We start from the raw sequence: 13885 nt of genomic DNA, 5'->3' as shown, positions 1-13885 counted from the left end.
GGACAGAGAGTCAGAGCAACATTTGAGAGCAATGTTTGATTTCCGTTTGAATCCAAAGTTGCAGCTATGGGAGAAACAAGACCCTTTTGGGGTGTTAATGCTGTGAACCCCTTCATTGCAGGCTCAGGTTGTATAGATGTCATTTTTTGCTCATTTTTTTAAAACCACAGTTTAATGCCTTAAATCATTGTTTCCAGACATTTGATACTGGGTACATAATAATTACAGGCATACCTCAAAGATATTGCGAGTTCGGTTCATGGGCATAGCCAGGATGTTTGTTGCCGAGGCAGGCTTTATGGTAGGAGGGGCAGAACCTCAGTTAGTTACCGTATTTTTTGCTCTAAAAGACTCACTTTTTCTCTCCTAAAAAGTAAGGGGAAATGCGTATGCGTCTTATGGAGCGAATGCAGGCTGCGCAGCTATCCCAGAAGCCAGAACAGCAAGCGGGATCACTGCTTTTGCTGCGCAGCGATCCCTCCTGCTGTTCTGGCTTCTGGGATTCAGAATATATTTTTTTCTTGTTTTCCTTCTCCAAAAACTATGTGCGTCTTATGGTCTGGTGCGCCTTATAGAGCGAAAAATACGGTAAGTATTTTAATTGATTTTTATTGATTGGGGGCAGCTGGCTACGCCCATGGTTTCGTTCCAGACCACCGCAATGAAGCGAATATCGCAATAAAGCAAGCCACACAATGTTCTTGGTTTCTCAGTGCATATAAAAGTTATGGTTACATGGTCTGTTAACCCCTTGGCTACAGGGGCAGGAGGGGGGTGGAAAACCCAACTCCGGTCCCAGCCAGCTCCACTCCTGTGGTCAGAAGAGGTACTGCAGCAGCTCCAAGAACACTGGGGAAGGAATCCTCGTTGCAACTGCAGGATAGCCTAAGTAGTATTGCTTTCAAGTTGCAGTGTTGAACCCCTTCTCTATGTTCGATGAGAATGCATATGGGGCTTCCTTATCTGACTGGCTTGGAATAGTGTAGTTGCACCCAGCTTTTTGATTTCAATTTTAGGAGGAATGTCTCAGCCCTTCACACAAATCAATGTCTTATTCAGAAAGATGACAATTAAATCAGGACAGATTCAGAGCAAAGATTTGTATACATTTCACATTTAGCTTTTTATTCTGATATCTTCTCCTTCTCCGTAGACTTGCCTCTTCTACAAAATGGATATGTCTTAAATCTTTTTTGTAACACTAGAACTGCTTCTTAATAGTTATGATTAAACAGTGCAAGCCTAACCGTGTCTACTCGGAAACAAGTCAAGCTGGATCCAGTTAGGAATAGGATTGCAGCCCAAGTCATTGTTGTGTCTTTTGCTTTACCAGATACTTCGAATCATGGAGTCCATCTGGGAGGAAGAATCCTTGGATTTATGTCTGTTGCCATATGGGTGCATTTCTACAGGAAATAAAATAGGTAGAGCAATTAACAAGATCAAAACCCCACAGAACTATCTGGAATTGGGATTTTATTTTTATTTTTGTGTGGGGTTATGTTATACACCAGTCCTACTTGACTTCCCCTTCCACAAAGAGACCCTTAACCTCAGGGTTGTGGGTTCAAGCCCCACGTTGGGCAAAAGATTCCTTTATTGCAGGGGGTTGGGCTAGATGACCCTCGTGGTCCCTTCCAGCTCCACAATTCGATGAATACAATAGCAAGTTACAGATAGGTAGCCGTGTTGGTCTGCCATAGTCAAAACAAAATAAAAAAAATTAAAAAAAATCCTTCCAGTAGCACTTAATTGCTCATCGTCTAACATTGTGTATGCCATCAAATGCCAACAGTGTCCTTCAGCTCTCTATATTGGACAAACAGGCCAAACCTTACGCCAAAGGATAAACGGACATAAATCTGACATCAGGAATCACAAGACAGAGAAACCAGTAGGAGAACACTTCAATCTCCCAGGACATTCTATACAAGATCTCAAAGTAGCTGTTCTATTACAAAGGAATTTCAGAAATAGACTGGAAAGAGAAGCTGCTGAATTGCAACTTATTACCAAACTTAAAACCATGGAGAGACCTGGTCTGAACAAAGACATTGGATTCTTATCTCATTATACATGACAAAGCCATTTTTCACCTTACACCCCTTGCTTTTTCCTGTAAGACCTATTGCAGCCGTTAAGAGTCGTCAACAGGCTCATCACAGCTATCTGCCAATCACCCATTCCCACCACCCTTCTGAGTAATACCCCTCCCCACCTTCTCACTATATAGAAGGGTCTGGTGACTTATGTTTCAGTGTATCTGAAGAAGTGTGCTTGCACACGAAAGCTCATACCTAGAACTAACTTAGTTGGTCTTTAAGGTGCTACTGGAAGGATTTTTTTTACAATAGCAAGGTTCTATGAAAGGTGTATGCATGGAGGAGACTATGTTTAATGCTTTCTCTAGAGTAACTTTGTTGCCGACACTTGCCTTTGTGTAATATTTTTCCTCTGCTTCATATGTGCATCAAATTCATGTCCCTTGACCATCTTTGAAGTAAACTAGAGCAATGCATCAGTGAGAGCAAGTTGTGTTTGATCTGTGTGGGTATCAAACATATTCCTGCTCAAGTACATTTTTTCAGCTATTCCTGTCATCTGTTTTGAAGTTGTTGTTTTCTCCCAACGTGGAAGTAGGCAATGACTCTCCTTCCTCCCATTCTATTTAAGCTACACTTGGCAGAGTTCCAACTCTTTTTTTTTTTGGGGGGGGTGTCTTCCGACTGTCCCAAAATCACCTGCATAAGGTCTTATGTTCTTACATGCAGATGAATTACAGTGGTGCCCCACAAGACGAATGCCTCGCAAGACGAAAAACTCGCTAGACGAAAGAATTTTCCGTCTTTTGAGGTGCTTCGCAAAACGAATTTCCTATGGGCTTGCTTCGCAAGACCAAAATGTCTTGCGAGTTTTTCCGACTTTTTTCTCCTCCCCCCCCCTTTTTCTAAGCCGCTAAGCCGTTTATCTGCTTATCCGCTAAGCTGCTAAGCCGCTAAAAGCCGCTAAGCCGCTAATAGCGCTAATCCGCTAAGCCATCCATGGGCTTGCTTCGCAAGACGAAAAAACCGCTAGACGAAGAGAATCGCGGAACGGATTATTTTCGTCTTGCGAGACACCACTGTATTCTAATTTCACAGACATGCCTGGGTCTTGAACTTTTACTGATTGGATTTGCTTATTTTTTTATTTTTAAGAATCCCTGTTAATTACTTGAATAAAGTAATGGGGTTTTCTAAGAAGGAGGAAGTTAGATATTCTTGTGCCCAGAATGACTGTAGACTTGAACATAGCATTTGGCTCTGTGAACCCATTACATGGGGAGCCTGGAGAAAATCAGCAAAGGCTAAATCAGACCAAAATGTTGCATTTAACACCAACCTTTTTATTATGATTGCACAAACAGTGTAGACACACATAACTGCTGTTGCCGTTGCCATGACTGACAATCTGTAATATATTCTGCAAAAAAATAATAAAAAAAATCAGGTTTGCCTTATTTTAAGAATCCTTGCGGGAGAAATAAAATATCTAGTATGAGAATACTAGAAATTTCATTTGTCTTTTACATTGTAATGTTTTTCCTTTTTTGTTGTTTATTTTTGTTATAAATCTGAAAATCAATAACAAATTTTGGGGGAAAAAGAGAATACTAGCAATTTCAATCCTGGCATTGATCAGGAATTCAAAGAAGAAGAAATTTCTTTTGATCAGTTTTGAATCTGGTTCAAATCAGTTTTGAAAGGTTTAGTCCGCTATTTTGATTCAAAAAGTTATCCTGTTGAATTCAAGCACAGGAAGAAACCTGCTCACTGATCTCAGAAACTATAATGCAAAACTTGGTTGCAATGTCTTAAGAGATGTCTAAGTGCATAGAGAACAGACAAACAGCATTCTGAAATATATAGTAGAATATTAGCATGCCTTTAATTTTTATAGGAATTATTGAAATTGTAAAAGATGCTACGACGATAGCCAAAATCCAGCAAAGCACAGGTGGAAACACAGGAGCCTTTAAGGATGAAGTATTAAACCAGTGGCTAAAGGATAAATGTGTAATTGAAGAAAAGGTGAGTTATTTCTTCTTTTCACTGGTTTAAAAAAATGTAATTATTATGAGTAATTATTTTGAATTGTTGTATGTTGTTTTTTAAACTCTTTTTAAATAGTTAAAGTAAAGGTAAAGGGACCCCTGACCATTAGGTCCAGTCGTGACCGACTCTGGGGTTGCGGCACTCATCTCACTTTTTTGGCCGAGGGAGCCAGTGTACAGCTTCTGGGTCCTGTAGCCAGCATGACTAAGCCGCTTCTGGCGAACCAGAGCAGCGCACAGAAACTCCATTTACCTTCCCGCTGGAGCGGTACCTATTTATCTACTTGCACTCTGACGTGCTTTCGAACTGCTAGGTTGGCAGGAGCAGGGACCGAGCAACGGGAGCTTACCCCGTCGCGGGAATCGAACCGCCGACCTAGGCAAGTCCTAGGCTCTGTGGTTTAACCCACAGCGCCACCCGCGTCCCATTCTTATAGTAGTGAAGTTGACACAATTCCTACCAGGAGCACTCAAAGAAACCTTTGGAAGATCCCAATACCACTTTTCAGTGAAATTGCCAATTCTTGTGTCAAGCAGACTGTATATAGAGTGTTCTCTTTCTAACCTCACTCTACATAGGTAACTATGTATAAAATTATTGATGCAAGTATGGTTACATTTTAATACATTGTACTTGCTTCAGATAGGTGCCTTTGAAACTTTCCATTTGAGTCTGACTTGAGGGAAAGCTTCCCATTTTCTTTCAGCTTGCTTTGATTAACTTCTCTGTCTTGCTTGTAAAATGGCCACAACAATAAGCGTACAAAAATGTTAAGAGGTTGTATTCAACTCAGTTTTACTCTGAGGAGGCCCACTGTAATAAATAGGCCTTAGTTAGTCACGTCCGTTAATTTCAACAAGCCTCCTCTCCAAACAATTACTGATATTGGATACAGCCCATAGTATCAATTTCTTGGCCTCTGTCTGTCTCAGGAGACAATGGAAGAAGGTGCCTTTGGGGATAAAGTCAAACTGTTGGAGAGGCTGGTAGGGGAGAGACAGGTTTTGTTGCAGGTGGGGCAGCTGAAGGCATCTGGTTTTGCTTCAACAGCTGCACCAATTCTTTGAAAGCAAAGTTTTGCATAAGCTGACATACGGTTGTGAAAGAAGAGCATTTTATTCTTTATAACAGTGAAATTTTGGATCACGGAAACACACAAAGCTATCTTGCATTGAATCAGACCATTTATCCACCTCGTTCAGTATTGTCTACCTAGGCAGGCAATTGCTCTCCCGGACTTCAGACAAGGACTTCAGCAGCCCAACGTGGAGATGCTGAGGATTGAACCTGGAATCTTCTGCATGCATACATGCACTCTGCCTGTGAGCTTTGGCCCTTCGTTACAGCTGCTTTCTTTAATTTATTAGTTTCAGGCAGCCGTGGATAGATTTGTGTACTCTTGTGCTGGTTACTGCGTGGCAACCTTTGTCCTTGGAATAGGAGACAGGCACAATGACAATATTATGATCACAGAGTCAGGTGAGTGTGTTTTGTTTTTTGTTCACACCTGAGTGGTATTTATTTCAATGTAATTTGAATGCAAGCCTGCATTCCATTGCTACTACAGTGGTGCCCCACAAGACGAACGCCTCGCAAGACGGAAAACCTGCTAGACGAAAGGTTTTTCCATTTTGGAGGCGCTTCGCAAAACGAATTTCCCTATGGGCTTGCTTCACAAGACGAAAATGTCTTGCGAGTTCCTGCGGGTTTTTTCCCCTCCCCCCTTTTTTCTAAGCCGCTAATCAGCTGATCCGCTAAGCCGCTAAAAGCCGCTAATAGCGCTAATCCGCTAAACCGTCAATCTGGAACGGATTCTTTTCGTCTTGCGAGGCACCACTGTATTAATGTAAGTGATCTTTATTGTCTACTGTTTACCATGACCTCAGAATTATTATTCTTACTTTTTAAAATGCTGCTACATGCCTTGGATTAGAGAAGAGGTTTGGTTTTGGTTGAAACCTGTGGGGAAGAACTGGTGACTGGAAGGTGGAATAAACTCTGGGGAGAAAATGAAGCTGAAAGTACAATGTTTGTGTGAAGGCAATAGCAAGACCATCTATCATGCGCTCCTCGCCCATAGCTTGGGGTTTGCTTCACAGCTCCCCTAACAGACAGACTTAGCAGCGAGCCAGTCTAAGCTTTCAGCCCTCAGCAGTGGCAGAATCCAAGCTGTCTGTCTTTTTCCCTTTTAAAAATCCACCCTTTGTGTTGCTGAAACTGCAAACCTTTTAAAACAGTTAAACAGCTGCTCTGGGAACGGGGTGAATGAGGTATGCCGATGTTTTGCGTCCTGGAGGTGCTCTGTCCATAACTGGCTCCCCTTTCCTGCCACATTCAAGCCAGCCCTCTCAAATCCTGCAGAAACATTTCCCACCCCCAGTCTAGAGCCTAATCCAGAGAACAATGTCTGTTTAGAAAGCTGCAGGTCCAATATTGCACCACCACTTCTAGAATGTTATGTCTGTCTTCGTCTTTCATCCTCAGAAAGGAGAGAGACCTGCAAATTTTCAGTCATTTGGTTATAAGAAAAAGCAATCTTTGACAAAGTTAAGAGAGCTATTTCCATGGAAAGGTAAGGTCAGTAGAGTTGGGTGGGGGAGAGGCTGAAGAGGGATGACAGTTTTAGAGTCATACAAGAAGCACTTTTTCAAACTATAGCCAGGTCAAAAAAGCATGCAAGATCGCAAACTAATTTGCACCTGCAATGAGGTCTTTTTAATGATCACTAAGCATCGTATTGATTTCTCCTTCCAAAGGTAATCTATTTCATATCGACTTCGGCCATATTCTTGGAAATTACAAGAGCTTCCTTGGAATTAATAAGGAAAGAGTTCCTTTTGTATTAACACCAGATTTTCTGTTTGTCATGGGAACCACTGGAAAGAAAATGAGTCCACGCTTTCAAAATTTTCAGGTAAGAAAATAATAACCCATGAGTGGAAATGAACCTTATAAGAGAAATGTGCAGTACACCTTAGATTTGAACGTTAGCTGTAACATGCTATCATCCAACATTGCAAAATAAGTTGACCGAGATCCCTACATTTGAATCTGAAGGAAGGGGAAGAAGATAGCAGAGGAAGGATTTGAGGGGGAGGGGCAACAAAATTATTTAGCGGCTGCATGCTTTTTCTATTCAGCAGTAGACCATAATATTCCTTGAGTTTTTAAAAAGACAACCCATCTATTCCCCTGTGGCAAGGCTAACTACCCTTTCCCACATACATTTTGTGTGGAGAGAAATGTTGTACAATCGGTACTAGATCCTGGCTAGCAGTACTGTAGGGCTGTATCCTACGCCACATTTCTACACAGCCATATGCAAATCTAAATGTGTACAACAGAATAGCACGTAGAGATGCATGTCCTCGTGTGTTGGGGTTGTCTTCAGATTCTCCCTGTTTATGCATGAGATACGTGAAGAGACTCCCTTATTTATATTGGAGCCTACCAATTATATATATGAATATATTATATATTCAGCCTACCAACTGAAGCTCTCGAGGAGGCTTGCAATATTTTAAAAATGCAATAAAATAGGCAATGGTGCACTAGTTACAAGAGTGGGATGAATATGAATATACAGATGCAAGAGGTTGCAGGAGCACAGATATTAGAAACCTCTCTTCCTATCCTCTGATGTTCATCTGCCACTCTCCCTGCTAAGAATAGAACTTGGGTGATGGGTGGAGTCTCGAAAAAGCAGTATCTCCTCCATTTCTGTATCCTTTGACTTGGAAGCACTGACTGCTTCTGAAACTTTGGGTGCTTCCTTCCCTACTTCGTCAGTCACAATAGTTGACCCTCAAGTCATTAGCTGTAATTGTATGCACATGGGGATTCACATGCCAGAGGTTGACATGCTCTGAATTCCTAGCCGTCTGGAGTTCCATGGAAGTTTATTGGCGATTCCTCACAGGAAGCATCAGGAATGTTGGACAAGCTTCCTCGAAAAAGTCTAACATACTCTTGCTGATCTCCTCCTTCAATCTGCAGTTGCAAATGGAGTGCTGATTGCATGCTCCCGACCCACTCAGCTTCTTCAGGGCAATAGCGAAACCCCAAAAGAGTGGCTGGCATCCCATGTGAGCAGAATGTGCTCCTTCTAACATGCCTCTGGGTGCTCTGCAAAGCTCCAGGGTTCCTTGTCAGATAAACCCCATGCAGAAAACGTTCCATGATGGACAGAAGTTAGGTCTGTGGTTTTCAAACCAACCCAGAGCAATGCATTTGCAGAAGCACAAAAACAACTGTGACAAAATTAGGTGGATTGGACTTTGTGCATCCTTTCTGGATCCTCTCTATGTAGACTCTGTTCTCCAAAGTATTATTACACCCTAGGGCTGCTGTGTGAGAAGAATGGGTCGAGTCAGTAGGCGTAGCACCCATTGGAAGTGCTATGTGTTCATCACACATGTTTAGATAAGAGGACTGATTTTGGGTGCTATGTTTTCCGACTAACCACAAATTGCTTCATAGTGTATAGTCATTTCAATGAGGTTTGTTTGTTTGTTTGCCTCTAAAGGATATCTGTGTGAGGGCTTACCTTGCTCTTCGGCATCACACAAACCTTCTCATCATCCTGTTTTCCATGATGCTGATGACTGGAATGCCTCAGCTGACGAGCAAAGAAGATATTGAGTACATCCGCGATGCACTGACGGTTGGCAAAAACGAAGAAGATGCTAAGAAGTATTTCCTAGACCAGATCGAGATTTGTAGGGATAAAGGGTGGACTGTGCAGTTCAATTGGTTTCTGCATCTTGTGCTTGGAATCAAACAGGGCGTGGAGAAACATTCTGCCTAATGGTGAACGGATGCACAAATAACTAGAAAGTAACCTGCTGTTACAATCGGTTCTTAGCCTTTTAGGCCACCCCAGTTCCAGGGACTTTCCCCTGCCTAAAATCTAACTCTCATTAAAAAAAAACAAAAAACTTTTGTCGAGGTGTTGATACTGCACGGTGGTTGATTTAACATACACAAAAGCCTTGTTGAAATGGCCTTCATGCCCCCCCCCTTATTTGCCACAGGTGTTTAATAACCTATTGTTAGAATTTAGATGGCACCACTGCTTTGCTGATTGTTTTGTGTAGCTCCTGCAGCAGGATAGAAAGAAAGACCCTCTGAAAATACTGGACCATATGCAGAATAATTTTTAAAGTAATTGTTTCTCTTTCTCATTTAATTTTTAAGTAAACTGTAATTTAAAAATATTTTCTCTGAGTGAGATCAAATGTAGCGTGAGGTGTCCACTTGTTAACTTGGGGTTTCCTTCCTCCTCTCCCACCTGAAGCCCCCCAAGCCAGCTCCAGAGGTTGGAGGACCTTCCAGATAAGATTTGGAGAGATGGAGGTGGACAAAGAGAAGCTGGAAGTCTTGCTCTCTGCTTTCATAATACTAGCAAAGCGACTCCATTGTTTTAAGGATAGGAAGTTGGAAGAGGAGGCCTCATAGCGGTGTCATTCTAGGTCGAGAAATCCTCTCTGTTGCTGGGATGAATATTACACACAAGAGGAATCATTCATCTGTCTGGAAACTGAAGTGCCACTGTCTGTGGATACCTCTGGTAGCTAATCACAGAGTGTTTCAGATCATCCCTTTGAAGAAAGAAGATGGAAGAGCAAATTGCAGGAGCCAATTTGCATTGGTGGGGGGACAGGGACTGTTAGGGTTGATAGGTAGTAAACAGCTGACCCTTCCTTAAGTTACTTGTAACCACTGCATGTGAAGTCTGTACCTATTATTACTCTATGTGTGGAAGGATAAAATCTCTGTAACAGGGATTATTTGTCCAAGAGAAGCACTGCTTGGAAAGAAATTTTACCCATCTAAATTTCATTCTTGGCAGTGTCGGTTAGGTTTAAAGTTTTCAACCTTTCTTCTGAAGTTTTTCCCCCCTTTTTTAAAAGTGAGTGGTAGTTTTCATTGCCTGGTGCAGTGATATATTTATACTAATTAATAGTAAACTCAGTGAAATATTAACCTGTATTTAAAAGCTTTATAATGGTGGTACTAGAAGAAATACTGTCCAAGAGCCTCTCCTTCATTTACCAAATGTTTTGACAAGCCAAAAGCTTATTTATTTTTCTCAGTGCCAGGTGTTTTAGTTTTCAAATACATACCACTGCCACAATCCAGAACCGCAATGGTCATACCCAGCTTAAAAAGCAGGTGTTTTTTTAATGGGTCATTCTCTTATATCTAGTACTGCACCACTATCAAAACAGAATATAAAGAGACTATATATTAAATATAACTACTGGGGTGGTATTCAGAGTAGATACGCTATAATTAATGAACTGAAGTTAGTTTTGTTCATTACTTTTAATGGGTCTACTCTGAGTAAAAAGTAGTTGAACACTACCCCTAGGTGTGTTAAGATCTTCACTAGGAAGATGGTGAGAATTTTATAATTGATTCTAGAACTGCAAAATTACAAGCATTGCTAAGAATACAGATGTTGTCTGAATCGTGTTAATATAGCCAAAGCAAAAATGGCTTGAAATTCTGGCTTCCATGTGTTATGTAACAGCAATTGGTATGTAACAGAGTGTGTATGTTAAATGTTAAAAAGCGTAATAGATTTGGCTTAATCTTTTTCTCATCTACATGAGTCACTTAACACGGTGACCCAGATTAACAAAGTAATGTGTTGTGACTCTTTATTAAGAAATTCATTCTTTCCTTGTCCATTTAAATTGTTGTTTTATGTGCAGTGATTTCTTATACAGTATTAAGTAATTTTGGCTGAAATAGGAAAACATATTCTAACAAAGTTGCTTGTATATGTTTTAAAACTCGGTATGTGTACTGTAGGCTTACAGTTTTAAAAACTGTGTCCTAATTTTGAAATGATTTGCATATATGATTGATTAAACAATACTCATACACCTCTTTTTCTCTCATAAATTTATTTTAAAACTCTAACTATGAAAATATTTCATACTGATTAGGAAGAAGTGAGGTTTCTAGTTTGTCCTTGTAAATCAGGGATTTAAGGAGTGCCATTTTTGGTGATAATCCAAGATTATGCCTTTCTTTATTTCATTGAATTTCAAATTCATAATTTCATATGTGGTGTTGTTGTTCTGTAAAGAGAATATGCATTTTCAGGGCATTTTCACACCCAACAGAAAATGTACTTTTTGCATTTCTACAGTGAGTGAGTTGTATGTACTGTCTACTAGCAATTATTGGCTAGAACAGGGTCTGCAACCCGCGGCTCCGGAGCCGCATGTTGCTCTTTTACACCTTTGCCGTGGCTCCGGGGCGGATACTAGCGAGGGGAGGAGGCGCATTGTGTGCCCCGACACTCCCCACTGTGGCGGGCGCTGTACTGGCTGTGACGTCGCATGGGGGCAGTGCGTGCGTTAGTCACGCACCGTCCCGACGTCACCTTCCCGCCCGCCCGCCCGCCACATTGTAAGGGGCATGTACGCTGGTCACTGCATTGAAAGGGGACATGTACGCTGGTCACTGTTTTGAAGGGGAGTGAAGAACACACACACACACAAAGGTAACTTGTTAATTTAACGTTTATTTCTATGAGGAGGAGTAATTCTGAGGGGTCAAACAAAGAAATAATAACAAAGTGACAAAAAAGTTATTTTTATAATGATGAGTTTTGCGGCTCCCAGGTGTTTTTTTTTCTTCGGAAACGGGTCCAAGTGGCTCTTTTTGTCTTAAAGGTTGCAGACCCCTGGGTTTTAAAATGGCTTCTTTGCACTCTTTCTGCTGCATTAACATTTGCACATGTGAACAAATAGCACAGGAACACTCACTATTGGCTGAAAATGCCCTAAATAATATCAAGTGCTAGAGTGCTAATATATGGTAGATGGCAGCAGGAACATTATTTCACCCTAACCACCAGATATCTACCAATAACAATTACAGTAAGTTGAATAACTGCATGACTTTTTGCATTAAGTATTTTCCCTTTTGTAATTTGATCTGCTTTTGTTTGCCCAATGGATACCTTACTCAGCAGCACTGCCTCTGGCTCCTAAAATTTCTCTAAGAATTCCTCATCTATTTCAATCTCAACCCTAGAGCAGGAAATACAGGTCTTTAAAGCTAGGAAGCCAAATTCTGCAGCCAGTACTATAGGCTGTGGCCCTTGGGGCTAGACCCTTTCCCAGTGGTTGCATTTTGAATGCCCATGGCCCTCAGCTATGTGAGTTTGCACACTGCAGAGAGAAATGGCTTGTGGACCCTTTTGTTTAAGTGTGACCTTTTGTCCAGCATTGAAGTAAAACCAGACCACAGACCAAAAATGTTCTTTGGAAGGATTTAAAATGAGACATACTGCAAAGCAACTTTGCTGCCAAGCTACAGAAGCAAGAACACTGCATAGGGACAAAGTAGTTTTCAGTAAAAAAAAATGAATTCTGTTGTGAACCACCTTGAGATCTTTAGGTGAAAGGCGATATACTAATAATACCAATACTAATAGTTTTACTGTGAGCTCACTAAAATCTTTAGGCATGCCACTTTTTCCTCAGCCTTGAGCTCCACATCTGAACAATGGGGGTAATACTGCTATCTGACCTTACAGGGTACTTTTAACGATTACAAAATATGTGAAGCACATTGCACTCAAGCAGTATATAAATGCTTATTAATGCCGTTGTTACTAAGTTCCATCTGTGCTTGTTGTATACAGTGGTACCTCGGGTTACATACGCTTCAGGTTACAAACTCCGCTAACCCAGAAATAGTGCTTCAGGTTAAGAACTTTGCTTCAGAATGAGAACAGAAATTGTGCTCCGGCGGCACGGCAGCGGCCGGAGGCCCCATTAGCTAAACTGGTGCTTCAGGTTAAGAACAGTTTCAGGTTAAGAACGGACCTCCGGAACGAATTAAGTACTTAACCCGAGGTACCACTGTATCGGTTAAAGCAGCAAATAATACCAGATCAGGATAACTATTTACCTTCCCATTGGAGTGGTACCTATTTATCTACTTGAACTTCATGCTTTCGAATTGCTAGGTTGGCAGGAGCAGGGACCGAGCAATGGGAGCTCACCCTGTTGCAGGGATTTGAACCGCTGACCTTCTGACTGGCAAGCCCTAGGCTCTGTGGTTTAACCCACAGCACCACTTATTATTTAATAAGAAGCTAATATTTAATAATTTAATTTAATTTAATAATATTTAAGAGAGACGCAGGTGAACCACAGCGCCTAGGGCTTGCCGATCAGAAGGTTGGCGGTTCAAATCCTTGTGACGGGGTGAGCTCCTGTTGCTCGGTCCCTGCTCCTGCCAACCTAGCAGTTCGAAAGCACGTCAAAGTGCAAGTAGATAAATAGGTACCGCTCCGGCAGGAAGGTAAACGGCGTTTCCGCGCGCTGCTCTGGTTCGCCAGAAGCGGCTTAGTCCTGCTGGCCACATGACCCAGAAGCTGTACGCCGGCTCCCTCGGCCAATAAAGCGAGATGAGCGCCGCAACCCCAGAGTCGGCCACGACTGGACCTAATGGTCAAGGGTCCCTTTACCTTTAATATTTAATAATTACCAGTTCATGCCTTTTTAAATGTGCTTGTGGGAGGGGTGCTATTGGTTATATATTATGTGGTTTTATTCTGTATTTTAAAATATGTTTATGCTGTGAACCACCTGAGATCTTCAGGTGAAGGCCAGTATACAAAATTAATCGATTAATTAAGCAGCAGGGAGACCAGGCCTCCTGGCCACGCTCCAAGCTTTATGAACTTCCTGTAAGGAGCAGCAGCAAAAGCAGCATATTCTGCCACAAAAGACGAGCAGAGCTGTCAACTGACCAGAAAG

General features: G+C 41.6%; 2 protein-coding genes across 4 annotated transcripts in view; one reads left to right on the top strand and one right to left on the bottom strand.

The window, feature by feature from the left end:
- PIK3CG (phosphatidylinositol-4,5-bisphosphate 3-kinase catalytic subunit gamma) overlaps positions 1-10987 on the top strand; it is a 34678-nt gene extending 23691 nt beyond the window's left edge. For all 3 annotated transcript variants that reach the window (XM_083701342.1, XM_083701341.1, XM_083701343.1), the window contains exons 7-11: positions 1334-1424; positions 3940-4070; positions 5462-5573; positions 6851-7008; positions 8620-10987. In XM_083701342.1, the coding sequence (XP_083557468.1) occupies positions 1334-1424; positions 3940-4070; positions 5462-5573; positions 6851-7008; positions 8620-8901 (774 nt within the window). In that variant the 3' untranslated portion in view covers positions 8902-10987. The remainder of the gene's footprint in view (positions 1-1333; positions 1425-3939; positions 4071-5461; positions 5574-6850; positions 7009-8619) is intronic.
- The window catches only part of BCAP29 (B cell receptor associated protein 29), a 920634-nt gene that overhangs the window by 581941 nt on the left and 324808 nt on the right, over positions 1-13885 (bottom strand). The gene's annotated exons all lie outside the window — the stretch shown is intronic.

Source organism: Podarcis gaigeae (genome assembly GCF_964106915.1).
Source record: "Podarcis gaigeae genome assembly, chromosome: 10".
NCBI classification, from domain to species: Eukaryota; Metazoa; Chordata; class Lepidosauria; order Squamata; family Lacertidae; genus Podarcis; species Podarcis gaigeae.
The sequence above is the reverse complement of the archived record's forward strand: the minus strand, read 5'-3'. Positions and strand labels throughout refer to the sequence as shown.